At 43.5% G+C, this 20,949-nt stretch overlaps 1 protein-coding gene across 8 annotated transcripts in view; it reads right to left on the reverse strand.

Annotated features, from left to right (window-relative positions):
- Nfia (nuclear factor I A) overlaps nucleotides 1-20,949 on the reverse strand; it is a 544,849-nt gene that overhangs the window by 18,708 nt on the left and 505,192 nt on the right. For 6 of the 8 annotated variants that reach the window (XM_052718430.1, XM_052718425.1, XM_052718432.1 and 3 more), the window contains one exon: nucleotides 16,989-17,080. The exons of the other annotated variants lie outside the window; for them this stretch is intronic. In XM_052718430.1, the coding sequence (XP_052574390.1) occupies nucleotides 16,989-17,080 (92 nt within the window). The remainder of the gene's footprint in view (nucleotides 1-16,988; nucleotides 17,081-20,949) is intronic. 8 annotated transcript variants of the gene reach the window in all.

The raw sequence follows: 20,949 nt of genomic DNA on the forward strand, positions 1-20,949 counted from the left end.
GCAGACCTCTCAGGAGCCCCCAGCAGCACTGCACTGCAGTTATTAACATTTCTGCAGACCTACCTTAGAGGCCAAGAGGGAGAAAAGATTCAGGACCAACAGACTAGATCTTCCCAACTCTCCCTATTAGGCATTGACTCACCATCATAGTAAGGATGAATCATGGATTCTAGTTGCATATTCTAGAACTCCATATCCACGACTTCAAGTTGTCTGAAATCAATTTCAGCCTTTTGTGGAAGTGGCCAATGTACATCTGTTCTTTTCAAATATGAAGATGTGTGTTTCCTTATACTACTTTCTAGCTTGTGAATGAAGCTGAAAAGTGTTATTAGAAAAAGTGCGCCCCCCCCCCCCCCACCGGCACCCAAATCTCATTTTATATTTACAAAAAACAAAACAAAAGAAAACAAAAACAAAAGTAGAGGTTTTTGAGGTCAACAACATCTTGGGAATGGCAAGTTAATAAATGTGTGCCTAAGAGGAAGAGCCAAAGTAGAGATTCGAAGTTGTTCCCTAGGAAGCAAGCTGGAGAGAGCTGGTTCCTGGCTAGCCAATATTGACACTCAAGCTCTTTGCTAATCAAGGGTCCAGGAGATCAGAGGAGACAGCCATGGTCTTCACGGGCTGAGGTGAGAAAAAGAGAATGAAGGACTCTGCTTTTTGTCTTCTCTCTGAATGAGAGTTTATGGAGCAAGACAGTGGCCGAGAACAGCACACAGCTGCACTGACAGTGACTGTCCTCTCACGGCATCTCTTCACACAGAACAGTTCTCTCTGAGCAGTGATCACACACCACCAAAATAGAGGTTGCTGGTTCCCAGGTTCAGCAGCAGCACTCCTCTAGGTGACCCGTGACACGCTAGATAAACAGCTTAAGAATCACTGTTGCTGTGTGTGCTCCGTGGGGCTCAGGAAACTGACCAAGGGTGGATTCGGGCAGAATCCCGGGGATCTGTATTATTTGGCTTTGCTCATCAGTTGAGAGGGGACTGAGACCACCTTTCGAGCATAGTGGGTATGAGAATGGAGTGAAACAAAGTATGAACATGGTTTGGCATCTGATTATCCTCGAATGCCCAGGGGATTAGAGCTGATGCTCTGCTTTAGAAGGAAGAGAGGAGAGGATTCCTCCCCACCCCAGCAAGACAGAAATCTTTGGCATATGCTAGCCCATGGGCTTTTCTTGGGTTAGCAGAGAACAGCACATGTACACTGGCCCTATGCTTGATTTTTACTCTGTCTCAATCCCTTGAATTCAGTTCACTTCCATGCTGAAAAAATACCCAATATCTGAAACTGAAATATGCTTCAAATCCAACCTTTTGCTATGAAATTTGTAATGTGGACACAAGTAACACGGACTCTGTGTCGTATGGAAATGGGTTTGAGGCTGGTTTCTTTGGGTAGCAGTTTACCTATGGGATGGCATCTGAGCTCACAGCTCTGGAGGATGTCTTAGCCTCCATCCACGTCTGACTCCCAATCTGCAAACTGATGGAAGTCTATGAGATGTGTTCCCTCCTTTGTCTGGTTTCTGTCTCCCTTCTTCACTTTTCACAAATGCCAATAATAAAATAATAATGTTGGCCCACTGTTCACGGCCAAGGGGCCCTTGCTGTGGAGGCTTCCTCCAGGAAAGGCATGAGGCAGAACTTCCAAAGTCACTAAGCAACTCTTGCAAAATGTTGGGTGGGAGGAAGCTCCTAATTGCTTTGAAGACAAAACAAGTTGATAGTTCAGAAATGTTTTACACTTGTTTACATGTGTGTGGGCAGATTGGGACTGCCCACTACTTCGTTCCTGTCGCCTCTTCTATAAACAGTACTCTCATCCTTTTTTTTTCTTTCTCTGTAAGCAGCGGAGGCACTGCGATTCTAGAAACTAGTTCTCTTGCCCGAGCTGAATGGAAGGGAGGGGATGAAGGGAGCAAGCTGCCTCCTGGCAGTGACAGAGACACTTGGAGGAGCCTGATCATCTCTCTTGCACTGCTTTAGACTTAGTTCGCCAGCACTTGGGAACTCCCCATCTTGCTAAATTTCATGTCTGGTTCCTACTCAAAGAAAAGCAGCCAGCAATTGGTAGAGGCCAGCCTAGATTGGATAGCCCTGACCCTAGGCCAGAGGAGCCTTAGTGACTTCCATGAGGACTTCTATCCGGTAGATCTTGGTTGGCAAAGGTTACTGTGATTCGAAGCCTAAGGGAGGGGTCAAGCAAACAGCCTCCCTGGAAGATGCCGGAGGAGGTCGGGAAAACTGTGATGTCATTAGGGGTGGTGGGAAGAGAACCTTCTTCACACTTGGGCAGGGGAAAATATTTGGAAAGACGCTACCCAGAGAGATACAGGGTGGCTTTAGCTGGATGGTAATGAGGTGAGGAAGAGCAACACACGTGGCACCACCCAAACAGTAGGGAAGCTGTGAAATCACCACTGATGTGAAGGCAGACCTCTCACTGACTCATCATCGCCATATTTCATAATATTTGCCTAGAAAGACGCACAAAGCCTATCAGGTTAAATTAATCCTAATGGCCAATTTTCATCTTATTCTAATTAAACAATTTCAATTTCATTAATGCAAGCATAGAAATTAGTCAAAATTACAAATGTAAATGTTGAACTTTAAATCAAAGGTCCTTCCTATTCCTCATCTTCTGTAAAAGCACTTTGGAGTGCTTGCCTGTGAGGTGATGGGGATGTTAACCTTTGTCTGCACTGTGAAGGACAGAGGACACAAAACTCTGTGTGTGTGTGTGTGGGGGGGGGGACAAAAAAGCAAGCTACCCAGGAGCATGGCCAGGCCTTTCACAGAGACAGAGACATGTACACACACAGAGACACACACTACAGAGACACACACAACCTATGGTAGTCTATGAAAATAAAATCTCCCAAGGTGAACTGAATTAACAGCTTTTATTCCTCAAGATTCTGAAGCCCTTGGGTCACTTCACAGCAGTGGATCTCAACCTTCCTAACGCTGCGACCTTTTAATACAGTCACTCATGTTGTGGTGACCCCAACCATAACATTATTTTCATTGCTACTTCATAACTGCAGTTTTGCTACTGTTATGAATCGTAATATAAATATTTTTTTGGAGACAGAGGTTTGTCAAAGGGGTTGTGACTCACAGGTTGAGAACCACTGCTCTAATGGCTACTGGGCTTTTATAAAATACCTATGTAAAATAGAAACCATGACCCCAAGCCGCATATTAGACCACCAGCTCCTTCCTTCTCTGTGGTTGGATTCCCGCATCTCTCTCCTGGGTGAGGTGCATGGCCTTGTGAGCTGTTTCCACCTCCACAGCTTTGGACTCTTTATTGAAAGGTGCTGCTTTATTAAAGTGAAGAAACTTCATTCCCATATGCAGTGAAATTTCTTGTCATGAAACAGCGTGTCCTAAGTAAATCGTCTTTCAGGGGATTACCAGCTTTGGTGTTATTTCTTCAACCTCAAAAATACGGGCATCTTCAAGCGGATTTAAAAAATTTTCAAGGCAAATAACCCAAGTGATCCCCATCAAGATATTAAAAAGCCATCCCTCTCTTTTCATAAAAATCCAAAGTGGGTGGATTCAGAGCTCTGAAACTGAGAAAGAAAAGGTCTGGCAAAATGATCTCCCCCCTTTTCCCTAAAAAAGAGGGGAAAGTAGTTACAAAAGTCTGAAAAAGAAATGCATCATTTTTTGCTTTTTTGCTTTAATTTAAAAACTTTGTGTTGCTGATTCACACTTCAAATGGGTCTGCACTCACACCAGCCAGCTCTTGGCTTCAGGAGAGTGATCTACTGTTACTCTTACTCAGAAAACAGCAGGATTCTTTTTTCCCAAAAGGAGGACCTCATCATGACAATGCTCCCCATCTCCACTCACTCCTGATTATATATGAGAACTATTTGATAGCAATCAATTCACTATTACTGTTTGGGGATATTACAGAAGAAGAGCAGGGTGGTTTAATAATATAATTAATTAGTGTAGCAATCACCATTAGGCTTAGAAATGATGGTAGGATCCCTATACCTTAGTTAATGGTCACGGGCAAGTCATTCTGGACTGCCAAAGGTAGCAATGGTTTTATCTTCTACCCCATGGGAATGACACTTAGCCCATCACATTTAAGTTTTGACCTTCACGGAACAGCATGATCCTAATCCCTAGATTTCATAATCTTAACTGGGCAACATTAAAATATGGATTGACTCCAGTTGGCAAGAATCTTTATGTTCTTTTCACTAAAAAAGCTATAAATTCAATGGTTGACCTTTTATTTCCAGGTCACAAGTGACACCCACTCAGCTTCGTCCATTCACATAGGATTTATGTTAGAGTTTGCAGGTTGAAGTCATGAAAGTTGAACTTTAATGAAATGTCTTTCAAAGATGTACACTTAGCCAAAAAATTTCTGACAAGAAATCAGTGATAGCTTTTTTTCCAAACAGTGATTATACCCCCTGGCTCATTAATGGTCTCAACTGAATCTACTAATTGTTCGCTTGTAGTAAGTTCCTTCTAGAATCATTTTTCTGGGGGTACCAATTGTTTGTGTTTGGGAGATAATAGCACCTTAGCTTCCAGCTTAGATTTCTAAGTTGAAAGACTCTCGAGATACCCCCCTTCATGTTACCACAACTTATCCATCTCCAGCTGAAAACGTGCCTTGTTCTTTTGCACCAAATCAATTGTATTGATGGGAGGCATTCGTTCAAGCTGTCAATCAGGGAAATGTGATCTGATGGGGCCCCATTGCAGTGAGATAAGGAAGGAGGTCCAAACCTGCTCAGGTCCACACCATCTGAATGAGATCAATGCTTCCCACCGTACCCTCCCTGTCACGAAGCACCCTAACTGTCACCATTAATAATGCAGAAGGAGCCTGATTAACTTAAACAAAGTGATTTCCGCTGTGTAAACACACAGAGATCTAGGAGGCAAGGGTTGGACAGAAAAGAACAAAACGTCATTTTTATTTTTCATGTGGACACACTCTCACTTTCTATTCTTCTCTTGTAACAATTACTGTACCAGCCACTCTGACAGAGTCAATAAATTGATCGGGGTCTTGACGCAGCAGCAAAGCAGGCTAATCTGATGCACCATTATCTGCCCAGAGAGTGTGGGGTGGGGCACACTCAGGGAACAGAGAGCAAAAGGGGAGGGGGTCAGTAAAGGAGAACTTGCTTGTCCTAGGTAGGTAAGGACCTCTCCAGCATCACTTCTGGAACAGACAGATGTATGTGTGGCAGGTGTGCTGCATGTGTTGGGAAAGGACAGGAAAAAAAAATCAGCCTTCAGCTTGGTTAAAGGATGCAGCCTAAGTAATACCATATGCACCACTTATTTGGGTCCCTGTGGAGTTCCAGTCACTCACAGGATCTGCAATTCAATGAGGATCACCACCCCATTAGGACTAATCATGTCAGCCGCCCTATCTGACAAAACAAACACCCAGAAACTGGCCCTCCCAGGTTCACAACTTGCTTCTGCACTCAGATTTTGTCCATCCTTCCCTCACCAAGCATAAAGTTTAATGTTTTTTTTTTTAAATGTGCAATTATGTACAGAGACTCTCCACTGTATTCCCTGACAGATTTATCCTCAGAATCAGAAACTGATGCTGTTAGTTGAGTCTCAACTTGCTTCTTGGGAATATACTAAGTATGTTCTTAATAAATAAATATCATTCCGCTGGTCAGTGAGGGAATAACGGCATACTTCACGGAAAATGGATGTGGAAGGCTGAAGCTGGAGACTCAGCTTAAGGGTCTTACCATGTTAACATTCCTGTTTCTTTCCATTCACAGGTCCTTTGTCCTGAAGATAATTGAGACTATTCTAGTTTTCCCTCAGAGCTTACCTAACTTCAGTCTAAAGGGGGTGAAGTGTAGGGATTGGGCTTTCAAACTCTAATTAGATTCAATCTTTATGCACAGAAATGGAAGGAAGGAATAAAGTCATGACTTTATTCAAATGTGACTTCTGAGGACCAGGAGGCTAAACAGGGTCACCATGGTCATAAGATAAATCAACTCAGATCTGCTTCCTTCCAAAGCCTGTGGTTTCTTGACTCTCTTCTCCTGGCAAGGAGAAAACTCAAGACCATATGTCTTCATGCACAGTGCCTGCAAATTCCATGCCCAATGGGGACTACACCAAGCAAGGCTGAAGAATCTTTGCAAGTCCTTATGTTCCACAAAATAAAGTTCAAGTGTTTCCCCCCAGATCCAGGTACATGCACATCCATGACTGGACCCGGGTACATACTCATCTATGACTAGGGCCTGGTTTAAACTCTAGCCTCACTGATCAGCATTCTCAGCTGCTAACTTACATGATAGACCACACAAAGTAGTGCTCTCTACCCACAATCTAACTATCCCTTGGTATATACTATCCCTGTCTGCAAAGGTCTGTTCTTCTAGCATGGATGCTTCTCCTACAATATGACACGCCCCCCCCCCCCCCATGACACTTTCCTTCCAGAGTTCTTCCTGTTCTGTCCCACTGACGGATCACACATGTTCCCATGGTGTCACTTATCAGACTTTGCTGTAATTTGCTTAATTCCCCACCAGAAGTCAGTGAGCTTTGTAGGGTTGTGATTAGATTACATACATCCATGGCCTTCTTAGCTCTGTATGGTATGAGGAATACAGTAGGTGCTCAATAAATCCTGAAGATTACTTAGGTGACAAATTGCTTGGGTGACAAGTGGGAGAGGTGAGCTGGGAAGCCAGGTGCTCTGACTCCTGTCCCAGTGCTTCTCCAGCTTTCCCAGTATTCACAAGACTGATCTACGGTTGGCCTCATCACTGGACCTTTCTACAGTATTGCCTTTCTATTCCCGAGTACCACTCCTTCCCTATCCATACATGTAAACACATGTGACCAGGCATCAGCAGATGGTGGACTATGCTGAGGGGCAAAGGCTGTAGGTCATGAGGATGGCCATCAGTTCTTCCATTATTCACGGCAACAGTGGGGCAAGCTGCCTATCCAGTCTATCCTGAACACTTCCTGCATCAGCCAAGGCAGCACCATGCTCTTACTCTGTGTTCATGTTCAGACCTGGGAGAAAGACGGCAACACACACAGGCAAGGACCAGTTGTGCGAACCCTGTACCAACACCAACTTAGAGATGTCGGGAGTCACAAGCCCATGTGACTCAGGAGTGAGTGTGGAAAATATTAGGGCAGCAGTAACTCACTTCGGTTCTGCTACAAGGAAGCAGTGTGAGGCCTTTAGCAAAGTTCCCATGAAGATATTAGGGAGGACTGTGCTTCAGTGGACAGACCATATTGTGAGGCATATCTCCAGAAGAGAGGTCCATGATGAAGCATTTTCCCTTATCTTTAGCCCAAACTCAGCAGCAGTCACCAGCTCTCTGGAGAGGAGACTCTCTCACTGGCTTGGAACTGTGTCCTTCCCACTGCCAATCTCTTGGGCTCATTAGCAGCCCTGGGAAGGGCCCTGGCCAGACAACACCTGGCTACTCAATCATTCCCCCATGTGGACAGTCATCACCTAGAGTGCAGGAGCCCCCTGTGGAGGTGGCTCCTGCCCTGGGGCTTTTCCCTGCAGAAGCTGAATGAACTGTGAGAACCCACTGTGCCGAGTCTTCCTGGAGTTCATGGAGCAGGGAGGGTGATGGGCTGAGCTTCCTGTTCTCGGAGCTCTGTTGACTCAGGCTCAGCAGAGCCCAGTGCTGGTCTTCTATAGAGGAAGCACCTGGCTCAAGGTCTAGTTGCTGGGTGAACCTCGGAGGCACGGGAGGGCACTGTGTACAGAACCCCCATGAGCCACATGCCCTCTATACAGCTTTCTCAGAGTCCACACTGACACAGTGAGAGGTGTCCTACTCCAGGGGACTGTCCTGTCTACTTCCTGGACCTCAAACAGCAGCTGAAAAGAGATGATACACACCCTCTTTGTCTCTCTTTCTCTCTTTTCCTCTCCTTCCGAACTGTCTGTCTCTGTTGCTCTGTTTGTCTCTCTCTCACACACGCACATACACACTCAGGTAACAGTCAGGGAAGTTAAAAGGTACATGAGACTTCTCAGAGAGTGGGAAGACAGTGTGTGGTAGATACTGTTAACAGCCTTGATCACGATGTACTGCTTCTTCGTTCATGGAATTAACTTTATTTAGACATAAGAATGTGATCAGTATTAGGTAATGGGCCAAGATTTAAGCCAATCAAAACAATCTTATTCTAGCTTTCCCAACACCTAAATATTGAACCAAAATGGGACTTAGTTGCAGCTAGTAAGAGCTATGTAGTAATTTGGTAGCACGGCACAAAGGTGGAGCATGGCACCCTTCTCTGGTACTGCTCGAACGGTGGAGTATGATCTAGAGGTGATGGCTGGAGCTGCAGCAGCTATTCTGGAATTGGGGGGGAACCAAACAGGAAGACAGAAAGACAACACACTACGGATGACAGAGCAGAATTTTAGAAAGTACATGGGTCCCTGCTGGAGTCCCACAGCAGCCGAAGCAATGACAATTTCTGTAATTTTAGAAAAATAACCTTGATTAGCTCAAGTAACTGGCTTTCCTCCTAGTAGATAGACACTATTATTGATTTCATTAAATAGACATGAAAGTCGAATTTCAAAGGAGAACGTACATATGGACATAGCCATTATGTGAAATCAGGCCACTCCTATCCCACAGCTAATGGCTTTATGCCTGTGCTACCAAGAAATCAGATTAAGTGTTAAGGACATGTCCCTTATCCCAGAACCTCCACTGCTGGAGGCATTCCTCTTCTGTGCAAACTGTCATCAAAGCGTCTCTAGCTCCTGCTTGCTATCTGTAGCCTCACTTCTTATTCTGTGAGTCACTGATATGGGGTTGCAAAACTGGATGTGAGGTTATAAAAATATTGCAAACACTAAATAAGACATCACTGGATGCGCAAGGGCCAGAAATTAATTAAAAATCAAGCGAGCAATGAATCTGAGGTATTTGGGCAGCACTGGCCCATGCTGCATTGCAGGACCTCGATGCAGGCTTGCACATGGTGCAGTGTGCACTTTTGCATCATGCATCTTCACATTGTGCAATACCAAAAAATGCTGCCTGAGTCACCTCAGCTCAAAGTGAGGTTATTGCAGGTTATGAATTGTAGTGTTTTTTATTAATCATGCAAAGCTTTCTGCTCTTACAGAAACATAATGATTTCATTATGGAAAACAAAGACTTTAAATATTTTCCTACCACTGTTCCAACTGTCAGTATGTTAGTATCAGATTAGTATATCTTTGGATTATCTCGGAATATTTAATTAAAACTTTTTTTGTGTTGTTGACTTGAGTTTCATGAAACATTTGTTAAGTGAATTTTGGCTTGTATATGGATAGAATTTCCAACAATTTCTGAATGGCCTTAAACAGACTTCTGCCAGTTTGTTCATAGGTATTTATTAGAAGTGATATTTCCAGTATTGATAACTTTAAAATCAGAGTATTGATCAACTCTGAAAAAATGTGGAAGACTGTCCACATCCTGCAGTATTGGATAGATAATTACATCCATTTTATTAGTATGCAAATTTGCTGTAATCCTTAATAAATTATATGTATACCAAAAATTACTTTATGATAAATTTATTTACGATTTATTGTAAGTAAATGTTTGACTTGCACACTAGTTTTCTATACCTATAAACCTGAGGTCATACAGAACCTGCTCGTGGGGAAAGGGTGAGCGGAAGTGGGAAGAGACGCTCAGCAGAGGGCTGTTCTGCAAGGCCTGGTCTCTCTCCTCAGCCTCGCTCTGTTTCTCCATGCTTCCCAATTTAACAGACATCACATCTCCAATATTTGCTCTCCTTCCTCCATGATATCTCAATTTTTAAATTTTTTTTCCTGAAATCACCTCACACCTTTTTCCATTGCTGCTGATTTCATATCAATGCTGAGGAAAAAGGCAGCAATATCTACCATGCATTGACCTTGTGAGATGGCATGGTCCACACCATAATTCTTAGAATAATTATCAATTTGTATCAGCTAAGATTCTCCCTCCATCTTTATATTTTGGAGACAGGGGCTGTAGCATTTCCAGCATGCTGGAATTATAGGCATGTATCAAGCTTTGGAAAAATGGAGGTCCCATTGGTTGGACGATTTTTAAAGGGCATCACACAGCTTGCCAGGGAGTCAGCTGACAGGCATATGTGCCCATGTAATATTACATGCTGAAGGCTCCTCTGAGTCCTTGCTGAATAGGACACATGGCTTTGTGCCCTGACCATACAACCTTGGTGATATGGTTTGAGAAACTCACTTGCCCTCTTTAAATCAGTTCTCTATGTTTTTAAACTGTAGGGTGGGATTAACAACGATATCTCTTTTCTATTTGAAGGGATGTTTTTAGGATCAAATGAGCATACACACATACCCATATTTGGGCATATTATATATTATATATATCCACACACACATATATACTTATGACACACACACACACACACTCACACACTTGTCACAACCTCAGATAAGAAACAAGGCTATAAAAATAGAATTACTGAGGAAAAAGAGAGAAAGCATGACTGTCACCAACGTGACACTTGGCTCCTAAGAGATGCAACAAACTCCTAGTCAAGACCCTAGTTCAAAGCACTAACTTGTTGTATCCTGGGGCTGGTTTTAGGATATTCTTACAGAAGCCCACAAACACTACAAGCAGCACTTTCCCCCAGCAGACTGAGAAAGCATTGTTTCCACTGGACCTAGAAAGTGTGAGCCTGGCCTCAAACCAGCTTAGGAGGAAACAGTCTGTAAGGTTTCACTGTGCACAACTAGGTGCATAGATGGTATTTAGGAAAGAGACTAGTTAGGAGGAAACTGAGTGAAGAAGCCTTGGCTCCCTCAGTACCTGGAGCCAGCTCATCCTTTCTTTAGTTTGTTAAGTGGTAATAAATGGTAGCTGTAGGACTGTAAGGAGCATAGGCCCAACCCGGAGCTATGGAGTGGTTAATACAGAATACCAACTTGACCAATAAGTAACCTCTCAAAGTCAGGAGCACAAGAGATTTCATTTGCTGTTCTTCTTCAATCAACTGAAGGAAATGCTCAAATCCACCTGGAGGGTGGGGCAGGATGGAAAAGGACAGAGCGCTTTGTTACTCTCTAAGAGAAATCCGAGTTCCTTTTGTACTCTCCAGCTGAGCCTTAGTTTAACTACTGTGTTGTACTTCTCTTTCTGGGGCCAGGAAGTCACGTGGGCGAGTGGGAGGGAAGGAGGCAGTAGGCTTCAGCTCCTGGGAACGTGCTCACAGAGCTTGGTGCTATGTGAGGATACAATACTTGGAGCAGACATTTCTCAGAAAGGAGGGGGAAGGAGTTCCTGGCTGGTATATTTCTGGCAGGAAAGGATTCTAGTTGTATCTACTTGGTCTAGGGAAGGTAGAGTTGCATGATTCCTTTCTTAAGATTGTCTCAAATTTTATCTATCACCTGACTAGCAAGAATTAAAAGTGGTGTGTGTGTGTGTGTGTGTGTGTGTGTGTGTGTGTGTGTGTGTGTGTGTGTGGTGTTTAGGTATAATATACAAAAACCTTATAATCATACTAATGTTAGATGAGGACAGAAAAACAATCCTGTCCTTCTGTCCCTTCTACTCTTTGGAATAGTCTTCCAGCCATGCTGTGATGCTGAAACCTCTTAGCCTAATCACCATGGCTTTTATTTTTTCTTCTCAGACAGGTTCTTTCATAGCACAGTCTAATCTAGACCTCTCCATGCAGCCCAAGCTAGCCTTAAACTCATGATCCTCCTGCCTCAGCCTCCCAAGTCCTGGGATTATAGCTGTGTGTTATCATGCCTAGCCACACTGCACTATTAATGCCAGTGCTATGGTTTCTCTAGGTCTGTTTCTTCTACTGCACCCTCTAGAACTTCAGGACTGTTGGTATTCCTTGCATTTGGTAGGTGTTAAGGAATATAATAAGCAGTTAAACAAATATTAAAGTGGTTGAAATTGTGAAGAGTTTTGCAGATTGCTTAAGTTGTGGTTAGGAACTCAGCCAGGCCTCAGCAACATGACACCAAGATTGGGCATGGATTGAAAACCTCTTCACATCTCTATGCTCCACTTTCTTTGTGGCTGCCTACCCAAGGTGGCGGAGTGCGGGCTGTAGGCAACAGGTAAAGAAGGCAATGGGTGTCACTGCCCTGGTCCACCCTGTGGAAACTTTTCTGGATGATTGTGAGGCTCAGACATACACTGTGAACTCAAGGCCAAGGTTATGGCACCGTAGGCAGTATGTGGGGTGAGGCAGCTAAGATTTACTTAGAAGTTTCAGTGAATTGGAATCATACCAAGCTGAGACAGTCTCCTGTGGTTTTAAGTAGCATTGCAGATACCACAGCTCTGTTGATGCAGAATGGAGATAGGGCTGGTGGGAGAGAGAAAATGCTTGCTTTTAATACCGTTAATATTCATTCTTCATTGTAAAGAACTCATCCTCATCAGAGTTCTGTAGGTTAAACATTTTTCATTTTAACATTCGGATTAAACTAGACCCTGAATCAAGATGAGCTCTCTGCTCAGTCCTCCCGTGTGAAAACCGGTATTTCTATTTATTAACTGGTTGTGAAATGTAAACTTTTTTTTCCCTCTAAGTAAATGCCTGTTTATAATAGCTGTTGTTTTTAGAGGTCAGATTAGATCAGGAGATGCAGTTACCATGGCCCACAGTTTTCTATCTGAAGAGTGGCAGGGTCTGTATCATTCAGGGCCGAGTGGGGGGCACATCAACAGTGTACAAAGAGAGTAAACACTCAGGGACTTATCCATGGGTTAGAGCAACCATCATGGGGAGATACTGAGAAAGAAGAGCTTCAGGGTGAGCTGAGGTATAGTTTCTCAGGACAGGTAGGCTTTCCATAGTCCACTGAGAGCTGCCCACGTCTCCTGGTGAGAACAGCTACGATGGAGGAGGAGTAGGGCGTGGACCAGATGACAGGAGCAGAGGAAGCGGGTGGCAGCCAGCAGCCAGGTGGAAGAAGAAAACAGATCACTTGGCAGAGCATCCAGCCAGAGCCAGAAGCCAGGGTGTGACGTACCAGGAGACTGGAAGGAGTGTGAATGGAAACGGGCTCCCATAAGTGTAAGAGGGATGCGTTTATTCCTCAATGATGGGAGGATTCTCTGGAGAAGAACAGACTGGCAGGGAAGGAGGGGGAAACAGCTTTCAATTATCCATGCTGTCGTTCCCCACCAATCACTGCAGATGATGAATAGGTGTAATAAAAGCCAATATTCAATTTTTCCAATTTACATGGAAAGAAGGTCATGATACATTGTTACACAGAAGAAACAGCAGGTTACTAAACAGTGGATGTAATATGACCTTATTTTTGAAATACACTTGAATGTGTAGAAACAGCCAGGGTGGATTTATTCAGAAACGTTAACAGTAGGACTACTAGTGATTTGTATTATTTTTCTCATCTGTATTTTCCACAATTAACATGTATTATTATAAAATACAGTCACCACTTAAAAATAGATTTTATCTTTTGGGGATGGGCTTATGCAACTTAACATGATGTTATCTAGATTCATCTATATTGTGGCAAGTATCAGGATGTCCTTCATTTTTAACAATGACAACTACTGTATGTGTAAAAACCATATTTTAAGATAGATGTTTTCAAAGCAATTATGCAACTTTCAAGCTCACCAAGGACATCTCTGCATAAGAAGGTATGGGGAAATAAGTAAAAAAAAAAATGGAGAAACCATCTTCTATAGGATAGCATAAGAAATGCCTAGAGACTTCTACTAGGAAGTGGGTTTGGGGGACAGAAGGACCATTTCACTCCACATCTGTTTATGAACTTAGTGCTGTATTCTTCTGTTTTGTTCTGAGACAGCTTCTCATCATCTATCCTGGGCTGGTCTGGAACTTTCAATGCTTCCTCTCTCAGCCTCTCAAGTAGCATGGACTACTGTTCCCAGCTCTTCTGCATTTACAAAGTCAAACATCTGTCTGGGTGACTCCAGCTTTTACTCATGCAGAGGCAGAGACAAGTCAAACATCTGTCTGGGTGACTCCAACTTTACTCATACAGTGACAGAAAACTTCTGACTGCCTGGAAAGTTTTCCTAAATTTCAACTACCAATTTTTAAGCCTTACAGCAAAGCTATCTAACAACAACCACACGCGTACAGGAAGTGAAGAAAATGCCAGTGCTCAAATTATATTGTTAAAAATCTTGTAAGCCAAGACTGGTGGCACAGGTTTATTTGAACAGCTACTTGGGAGACTGAGGCAGGAGATGATGGCCTATTTGGCCCACTGAGTGAGTTCAAGGCCAGCCTGGGCAATTTAGTGAGAACCTGTCTTAAAAGTTTTTGAAAAGTAAAACCAAGGCTTGAGATCAGTAGAGCCTAGCATCTGTGAGGTAATCCCTTGTACAACACACACACACACACACACACACACACACACACACACACACACACACACACACACAATGATGGTTTAATTAGGTATGGCCCCCACAGACTAAATGCTTGGCTTACAGGGAGTGGCACTATTAAGAGGTGTGGCCTTGTTGGAGTAGGTGTGGTCTTGTTGGAGGAAGTGTGTCACTGTGGGGGTGGGCTTTGAGGTCTCCTAAGCTATGTCCAGTGTGGCACACAGACTCCTTATGTTGCCTGTGGATCAAGATATAGAATTCTCAGTTCCTTCTCCAGCACCATATCTGCCTGCATGCAGCCATGTTCCACTATGATGATAATGGATTAAACCTCTCAAACTGTAAGCCAGCCCCAATTAAATGGTTTCTTTTATAAGAGTTGCTGTGGTCATGGTGTCTCTTCACAGCAATAAAAGCCTAACTAAGACACACACACACACACACACACACACACACACACACACACACACACACACATCCTGTAAGAAAATAACTTTCAACTAATGATTTCTTACTAGGGAGCTGTATTTAAGGTCTATTGTTACTTATCATCTACATCTAATACTTACTTTGACAGTAAGTATTTCTTAAAATGTTAATATATATCATAAAATAGAAATATTGGAGGCATATAAATTTTACTTTAAGACATAAGACTAAATAGGTATATAGAGGGTAGAAAAAGACCATTCCATTCATACGGTTTCTCGTGGGATAATCAGGAATGGCCTTCTTCAAGCCAAATGTGACAGGTGTCACTGCGGTAAGAAACATTTAAGCTATTGTCACCACAATGCCAAATATTTAATGGAAAACAAAAAGAATTCAGTTCCAGATGCCAATACTGGACCTATATGACATCATTCATCCAGATGCGTGCAAAATCTGGATTGTTAAGAATTGAAGTTTTGTGGTCAACATCACGAAGACTCAGTCTTTGGGTTAAACAAGGCACTTATGAAACAAAGTAATACTGGAAAAAACACATTTTCATTATAGAGAGATAAATCAAATAGAACATGTACAGTTTAGATGATGTGAATTAGTTTGTATAAAATATCATGCAGAATCCAAACAAGATACTTCAAAGCGGCAGTTTCCAGGTTCTCCACGAATCAATTCTGAGTACATCCAAGTTTTGTGAAAAACAAAACAACCATCCAATTGAGCTGAGGGAGGCCCTCTGCTCACCCTTTGCTGAGCCAGAACATGTAAGTCCAAACAAGGTACAAAGCTAAACCATCTTCTAAGACAGATATTCTCAGGCAATAGGACAACTTCAAACCACCAGTAAAGTGTTTGAACATTTGAGGTGTGGGAAAATAAGCAAATAAGTGGGAGAATTTTATGAGAGGTACTGAGTAGAGCTTTTAATCTCAGACACCACATGCAAGCCAGATTTAGAAGAAACAGCAGAAGTGGGAGATTCGAGAGGAGAGAGGTCCCCCTTCTTCGCCCCCCCCCCTTTGGCTTAGTGCTGGACTTTCTGGGGGTGCAGCTTCAGTGTAGGGAGGAGGGAGGAGGGAGAAGCTGCGCTGGGGATGAGCACAGCAAAGCGGAGCCCTGTAAGAAGGGAGCAGACTCAGGAAGCACCCGGCTGTACTTATAAACGAGGCAGCTGAACATCACACAGCTAAGCGTCAGCACAGAACCACACGGAGAAAATGTCAAACCCTGCCAAGAACCTCACGGACAAAATAACTTCTTAGAGTCAATTAGGAAAGGACGCGGTCGTATTCTAGTTCGGAAAGTGAAGGGTAGTTTATTCTACAAACCTGGACCTGATTTTATTTCACAAACCTCTACACACATGCCTTGGGACCCAGAGATTTGTTGCTTCTCAACTCACAGCAGCCACTTCAAACTTGTTTTAAAAGAGCGCTTCTTAGCCTGCACAGCTCCCAGCACAACGTTCTCTGTGCTCAGCCAGCTCTGGGTATCCTGGGCTCTACTTGCAATCAGCCACCTCAATATGACTTTCTGCTGAGCCCCTCCCCCTCACAGCACCTTGCTTCCCAGTGGCCAGCAATCACCTCCTTGGAACCAACATCAGTAACTTAATAAAGAGCTTAGGAACCCTTTGTCCCCACCCACCTCCTTTCTTTTAGAAAGTTTGCCAGTTTCCTGGGGCCATAAAAATGAGAGGGGTGGCTGGTCTCCCTCCCCACATGGGCTTCGGTACCATGGAAACCAGGTTCCATGGGGCGCATGTCTGTCTGCTTACAGCTAAAGAGCCATGGCTGCCTCAAAGAGGAAATACACACAGTCTAGCCTAGCAACCTTCACTTGCCGAAGCAAAACCGGTCTGGCCCAGAAGCCCCCCCTCTCCTACCCCAATACCGTAAGCAAAGATCCCAGGAACATTGTCTACGGTTCCTGAGAACACAGAGAAGACATGGCTACAGGGCTGGGAGGGCTGGGGTCAGGCGGAAACAGCAGAGGGCCTGGGGCATGTGGCCTGGTGTGCCCCCAAGACACGTTAAACTGCACCTGATGAATAAAACAAGCTGCACCACATACAGAAAAGATGAGAGCGGCCCACCTGTGTCTGTTGAGGGATATTTACAAAGCTTGGATCCCGTGGTCCAACACTGACGAATCGGTTTGCGGGGGAGGTGCTGGGTGTCGAGTAGGCTGTGAAGGGAAGGGACACATGCGTTCAGGAAGCAGCACGAGATTGCACACACAAACAACACCAAAACACACAGTCTCTGAGCCTACGCAGCTGATTAATGCAAACACTGGAGCTAGCAAAGGATCTGGCTAGCAAAGGGAGGGGTGGGCAGGGATTGGCTCCCAGGGACCGCTGGGGTTAAATGACATGAAACTGGTGCTCAGAGGAGTTGTCTTCTCCTCCCATCATCCAAATTAGAACATGCAGGACATTTGCAAAGTGTACTTTGTATGTTAAACATGAGCTCTGGGGTAGAGAGAGAGAGAGAGAGAGAAACACCCTGGTCTTAGCATCAGGGAGAAAGGAATAAAGTAGGAAAGGGAGGGGCATAGTTCATTTTATAGCCATGCTTTCTCAACTGCTGCAGTTGGGAGAATCACAAACCAGTTCTGGGCCTCCACAGCTAGAGACGGAAGTGGAGTCTTAAGGGAGGAATGAAGGGACTCTCCAGGAAGGAGGAGAAAACCCAGCTAGAGCAAGCAGCCACCACAGGCCCAGCGGCATGTCTAGAATCTTTATGATGCCAGGTGTGCTTAAAACTCCACGTTACCACTTGTCCCTTCCTAGGACCTTTGTGCACGGCACAAACTGGGCTCTCTCTGGGACCTTGGCTAGTACATTAGAGTGCACTATTCTCAGTATACATGGGAGGTTTGTTGTTTTATGCTTAGGAGCTTCTTAGATGGAGAAAAGAAAACTAGGGGCCGTGTGTGTGTGTGTGTGTGTGTGTGTGTGTGTGTGTGTGTGTGTGTGTGTGTGTGTGTGTGTGTGAATATGTACATGCAGATACACATACTCAAGGAATTCAGAAGAGGGTGTCAGATTCCCTGGTGTTAGAGTTCTGGGTGGTTGTGAACTGCCTGACATGGGTGCTGGAGATGAAATTCGGGTCCTCTGTAAGGGCAGTACCTGTTTCTAACTGCTGAGCTAGCCCCAAATTTCTAAATTATAAAAGCAATTTTTAAAAACTAACCCTAGATATACACTATGTAAGGGGAAAAAGACCTCATAATTTTCACCAGGGCAGTCTTGTTTTTGTTGACATCACCTGTTTCTCTCTGAGGTTCTGTTCTGCAGAAGAGTGCCCATGCTTCCTGTTCCCATTCTTAAACACAAAGGGATAGAAATTCTACCAATTTGGCCCAAGTCCTGTTGGTTATGCTGGTAAGAGATGAGCCATTCAGACAGGTCTATGATGATCACATGGTGTAGCTGAGACCAAGTTAAACTGCTGAGCACAGGATAAACCCCAGAGCCCTCTGAGGTCAGGATAAGATGGTTTTAGCAGCCTTCATCCAATAATGGATTTACATAAAAGGATGACACTGCTTTGTGTCATACTGTCTATAATGGGGATATGCTGATTTCCTCTGGGCCACTTTTTACACCAGGCAGCTTGAGTGGAGGGCTAGTTCTATATCCAGCCATTAAACCAGGCAAGCTTGAGTGGAGAGCTAGCTCTATATCCAGCCATTACACCAAGCAAGCTTGAGTTACTTGTGCCTCTTAGCCTATGTCTTGACTTTGATCCACTTTAGAAAACAGCAAATGAAAACTGTATATGGAAAATATGGGTTATAGTTGCCTGGCAGTATAGTTAGCTGCTTCTAGAACACAATAAGGATGGAGGACAGAGACAAGAAGGAAGCTAGCACTGAAATGACCGATTAAACCTGTTAGGCAAGGGGGAAAGTACTCTTCATTTGTGACTAGGTAGGTGGTCTGCACAGGCACAGAAGTGCATGGAGGTGTGTCTGGGTCCTGCAGCTATGTGAATCACACTGTACTGCAGCGGGAGCCCTTAGTCTGATGGGCCTGGTGAAACAGTGTGCACTGGACAGCTGGTTAGCAAAGGCACACAGCAAGTTTTCTCATGACATTTTTGTCATACTGGTAACATCCCAAACAAGCACACTAACTGACAACAGCATACATGTTAGGGTGTGTATGTGTGTTTTAATATACTGATCACAACAAACTGGCTTAGTTTGGAAAGGCATCTGTATTATGTCTTACTACCAATTTTTGCTTGACTTAAATGTTGACATTATGACTTTTAACTTGTTTTCTCCTCCCATAATCCAAATTGGGACATGCAGGACATTTAAAGTATACTTTGTATGTTAAACATGAGCTCTGGGGTAGAGAGATATGCAGTTGGTTTTTTTTTTGTTTTTTTGTTTTTTTTTTACTCTTTGGGGGCCCACCACCCAGCTCCCAAATAAATACACAGAGACTTTTTCTTACTTATGAACGCCTGGCCTTAGCTTGGCTTGTTTCTAGCCAGTTTTTTAAAACTTAAATGATCCCGTTTCTCTTTAACTATGTTTTGTCTTTGGGCTTTTTACCTCTCTTTATTCTATATATCTTTCTTTCCTTCTTACTCCGTGGCTGGCTGTATGGTTGGTGGCTGGCCCCTGGCATCCTCCTCTCCTTCTCCTTTTCTTGCTTTTCCTTCTTCCCTAGATTTCTCCTCCCATTTATTCTCCTTGTCTACCAGCCCCACCCATTTCTCTTTCCTGCCTAGCTATCGGCTCCTTATTAGACCAATTGGGTGTTTTAGGCAGGCAAAGTAACACAGCTTTACAGAGTTAAACAAATGCAACATAAAAGAATGCAACACATCTTTGCATCATTAAACAAATATTCCATAGCATAAACAAATGTAACACATCTTAAACTCATATTCCCACAACAGAGATATATGCCCTGGTCTTAGTTCCAGGGAGAAAGGAATGAGGTAGGACTTCATTTCTTTGAATGAAGTCTTAGTCACAATCTGGTATTCAGAACAACTCAGAGGGCCTCTGATGCTCCAAAGGGCTACTCAAGTGCCACAGTTTATTCTGCTTATGAAAAAAAGACAGTGGTGGTGAGACAGGTGGTAGTGTGTTCACCTTTATTTATCCTGAGAACTTTGGATGCCAAAGCTGTAGTCTAGTGCCTAGGAAACATGATTCCACACAAAGGCAACTTCTGGGCACATTTACAGACAGAAAACACAAGGGAAGGAAGGAAGGAGGGAAAGAAAGAGAGGGGGAGGAAGGAAGGTTGGAAGGAAGGAAGAAAGGGGTTCTGATCCTCTTCCGAATTATAGCTATAACAGGCAGAAGCTCAACCCTAAAAGGATGTTAGTTCCTGGAAAGATATGACAGAAGTTGAATTTAATTTCTTTCAATGAAACCATGGAATTAGGAACTTGTATTACTGAGCAAAAATCTCAGCTGAGAGTTAAAAAATAAACATATGTCATAGCAAGTCAATTATATACACACAGACAAGAGTCTCCAAAATGATCAGAACATCAGGGAAAGATGAGTGATGTGGTATTTAACTACACATAACTGTGTTACAATGCTGCTATAGCATATGCATAGCGTTCTTGATAATTTCTGTCCTATTCATAAGACCGATAACCAGACGCTATGGGAAGAGCTTTCAGAAATCATGAAATCCGGAAAACAGATATGAGGGACTGCTGTAACATTTTGAGACTTTTGAAGGAGAGAACCAGGGGTAACTAATGACTGTCTTTATGCCATCTACAGGGATTCCATTTTAGCCACAGAATCTTATTTTAAAAGTCCTTGTTTAAAATCGAATTACTATTCATTGGGTGGCTTCTGAAATAAAGTGAGTGCTTTTTGTTTTCAGACATTTTACTGACATTGCCATGGCCAGTTTCCCTAACACCGTGGAAGAATGTTTTATTAGCTGCTACCAGCTCTTTTTTGGTATTATCTGATGACATTTCCCCCTTTTTCTAGTGTATTTCTTCATATTATTCAAGAATTTTAGTTCGGGCTTTACCATATAGTCTTAAGTAATA

This window comes from Peromyscus californicus, unplaced genomic scaffold (assembly GCF_007827085.1).
Source record: "Peromyscus californicus insignis strain IS unplaced genomic scaffold, ASM782708v3 Scaffold_5__1_contigs__length_169319896, whole genome shotgun sequence".
Taxonomy (NCBI): domain Eukaryota; kingdom Metazoa; phylum Chordata; class Mammalia; order Rodentia; family Cricetidae; genus Peromyscus; species Peromyscus californicus.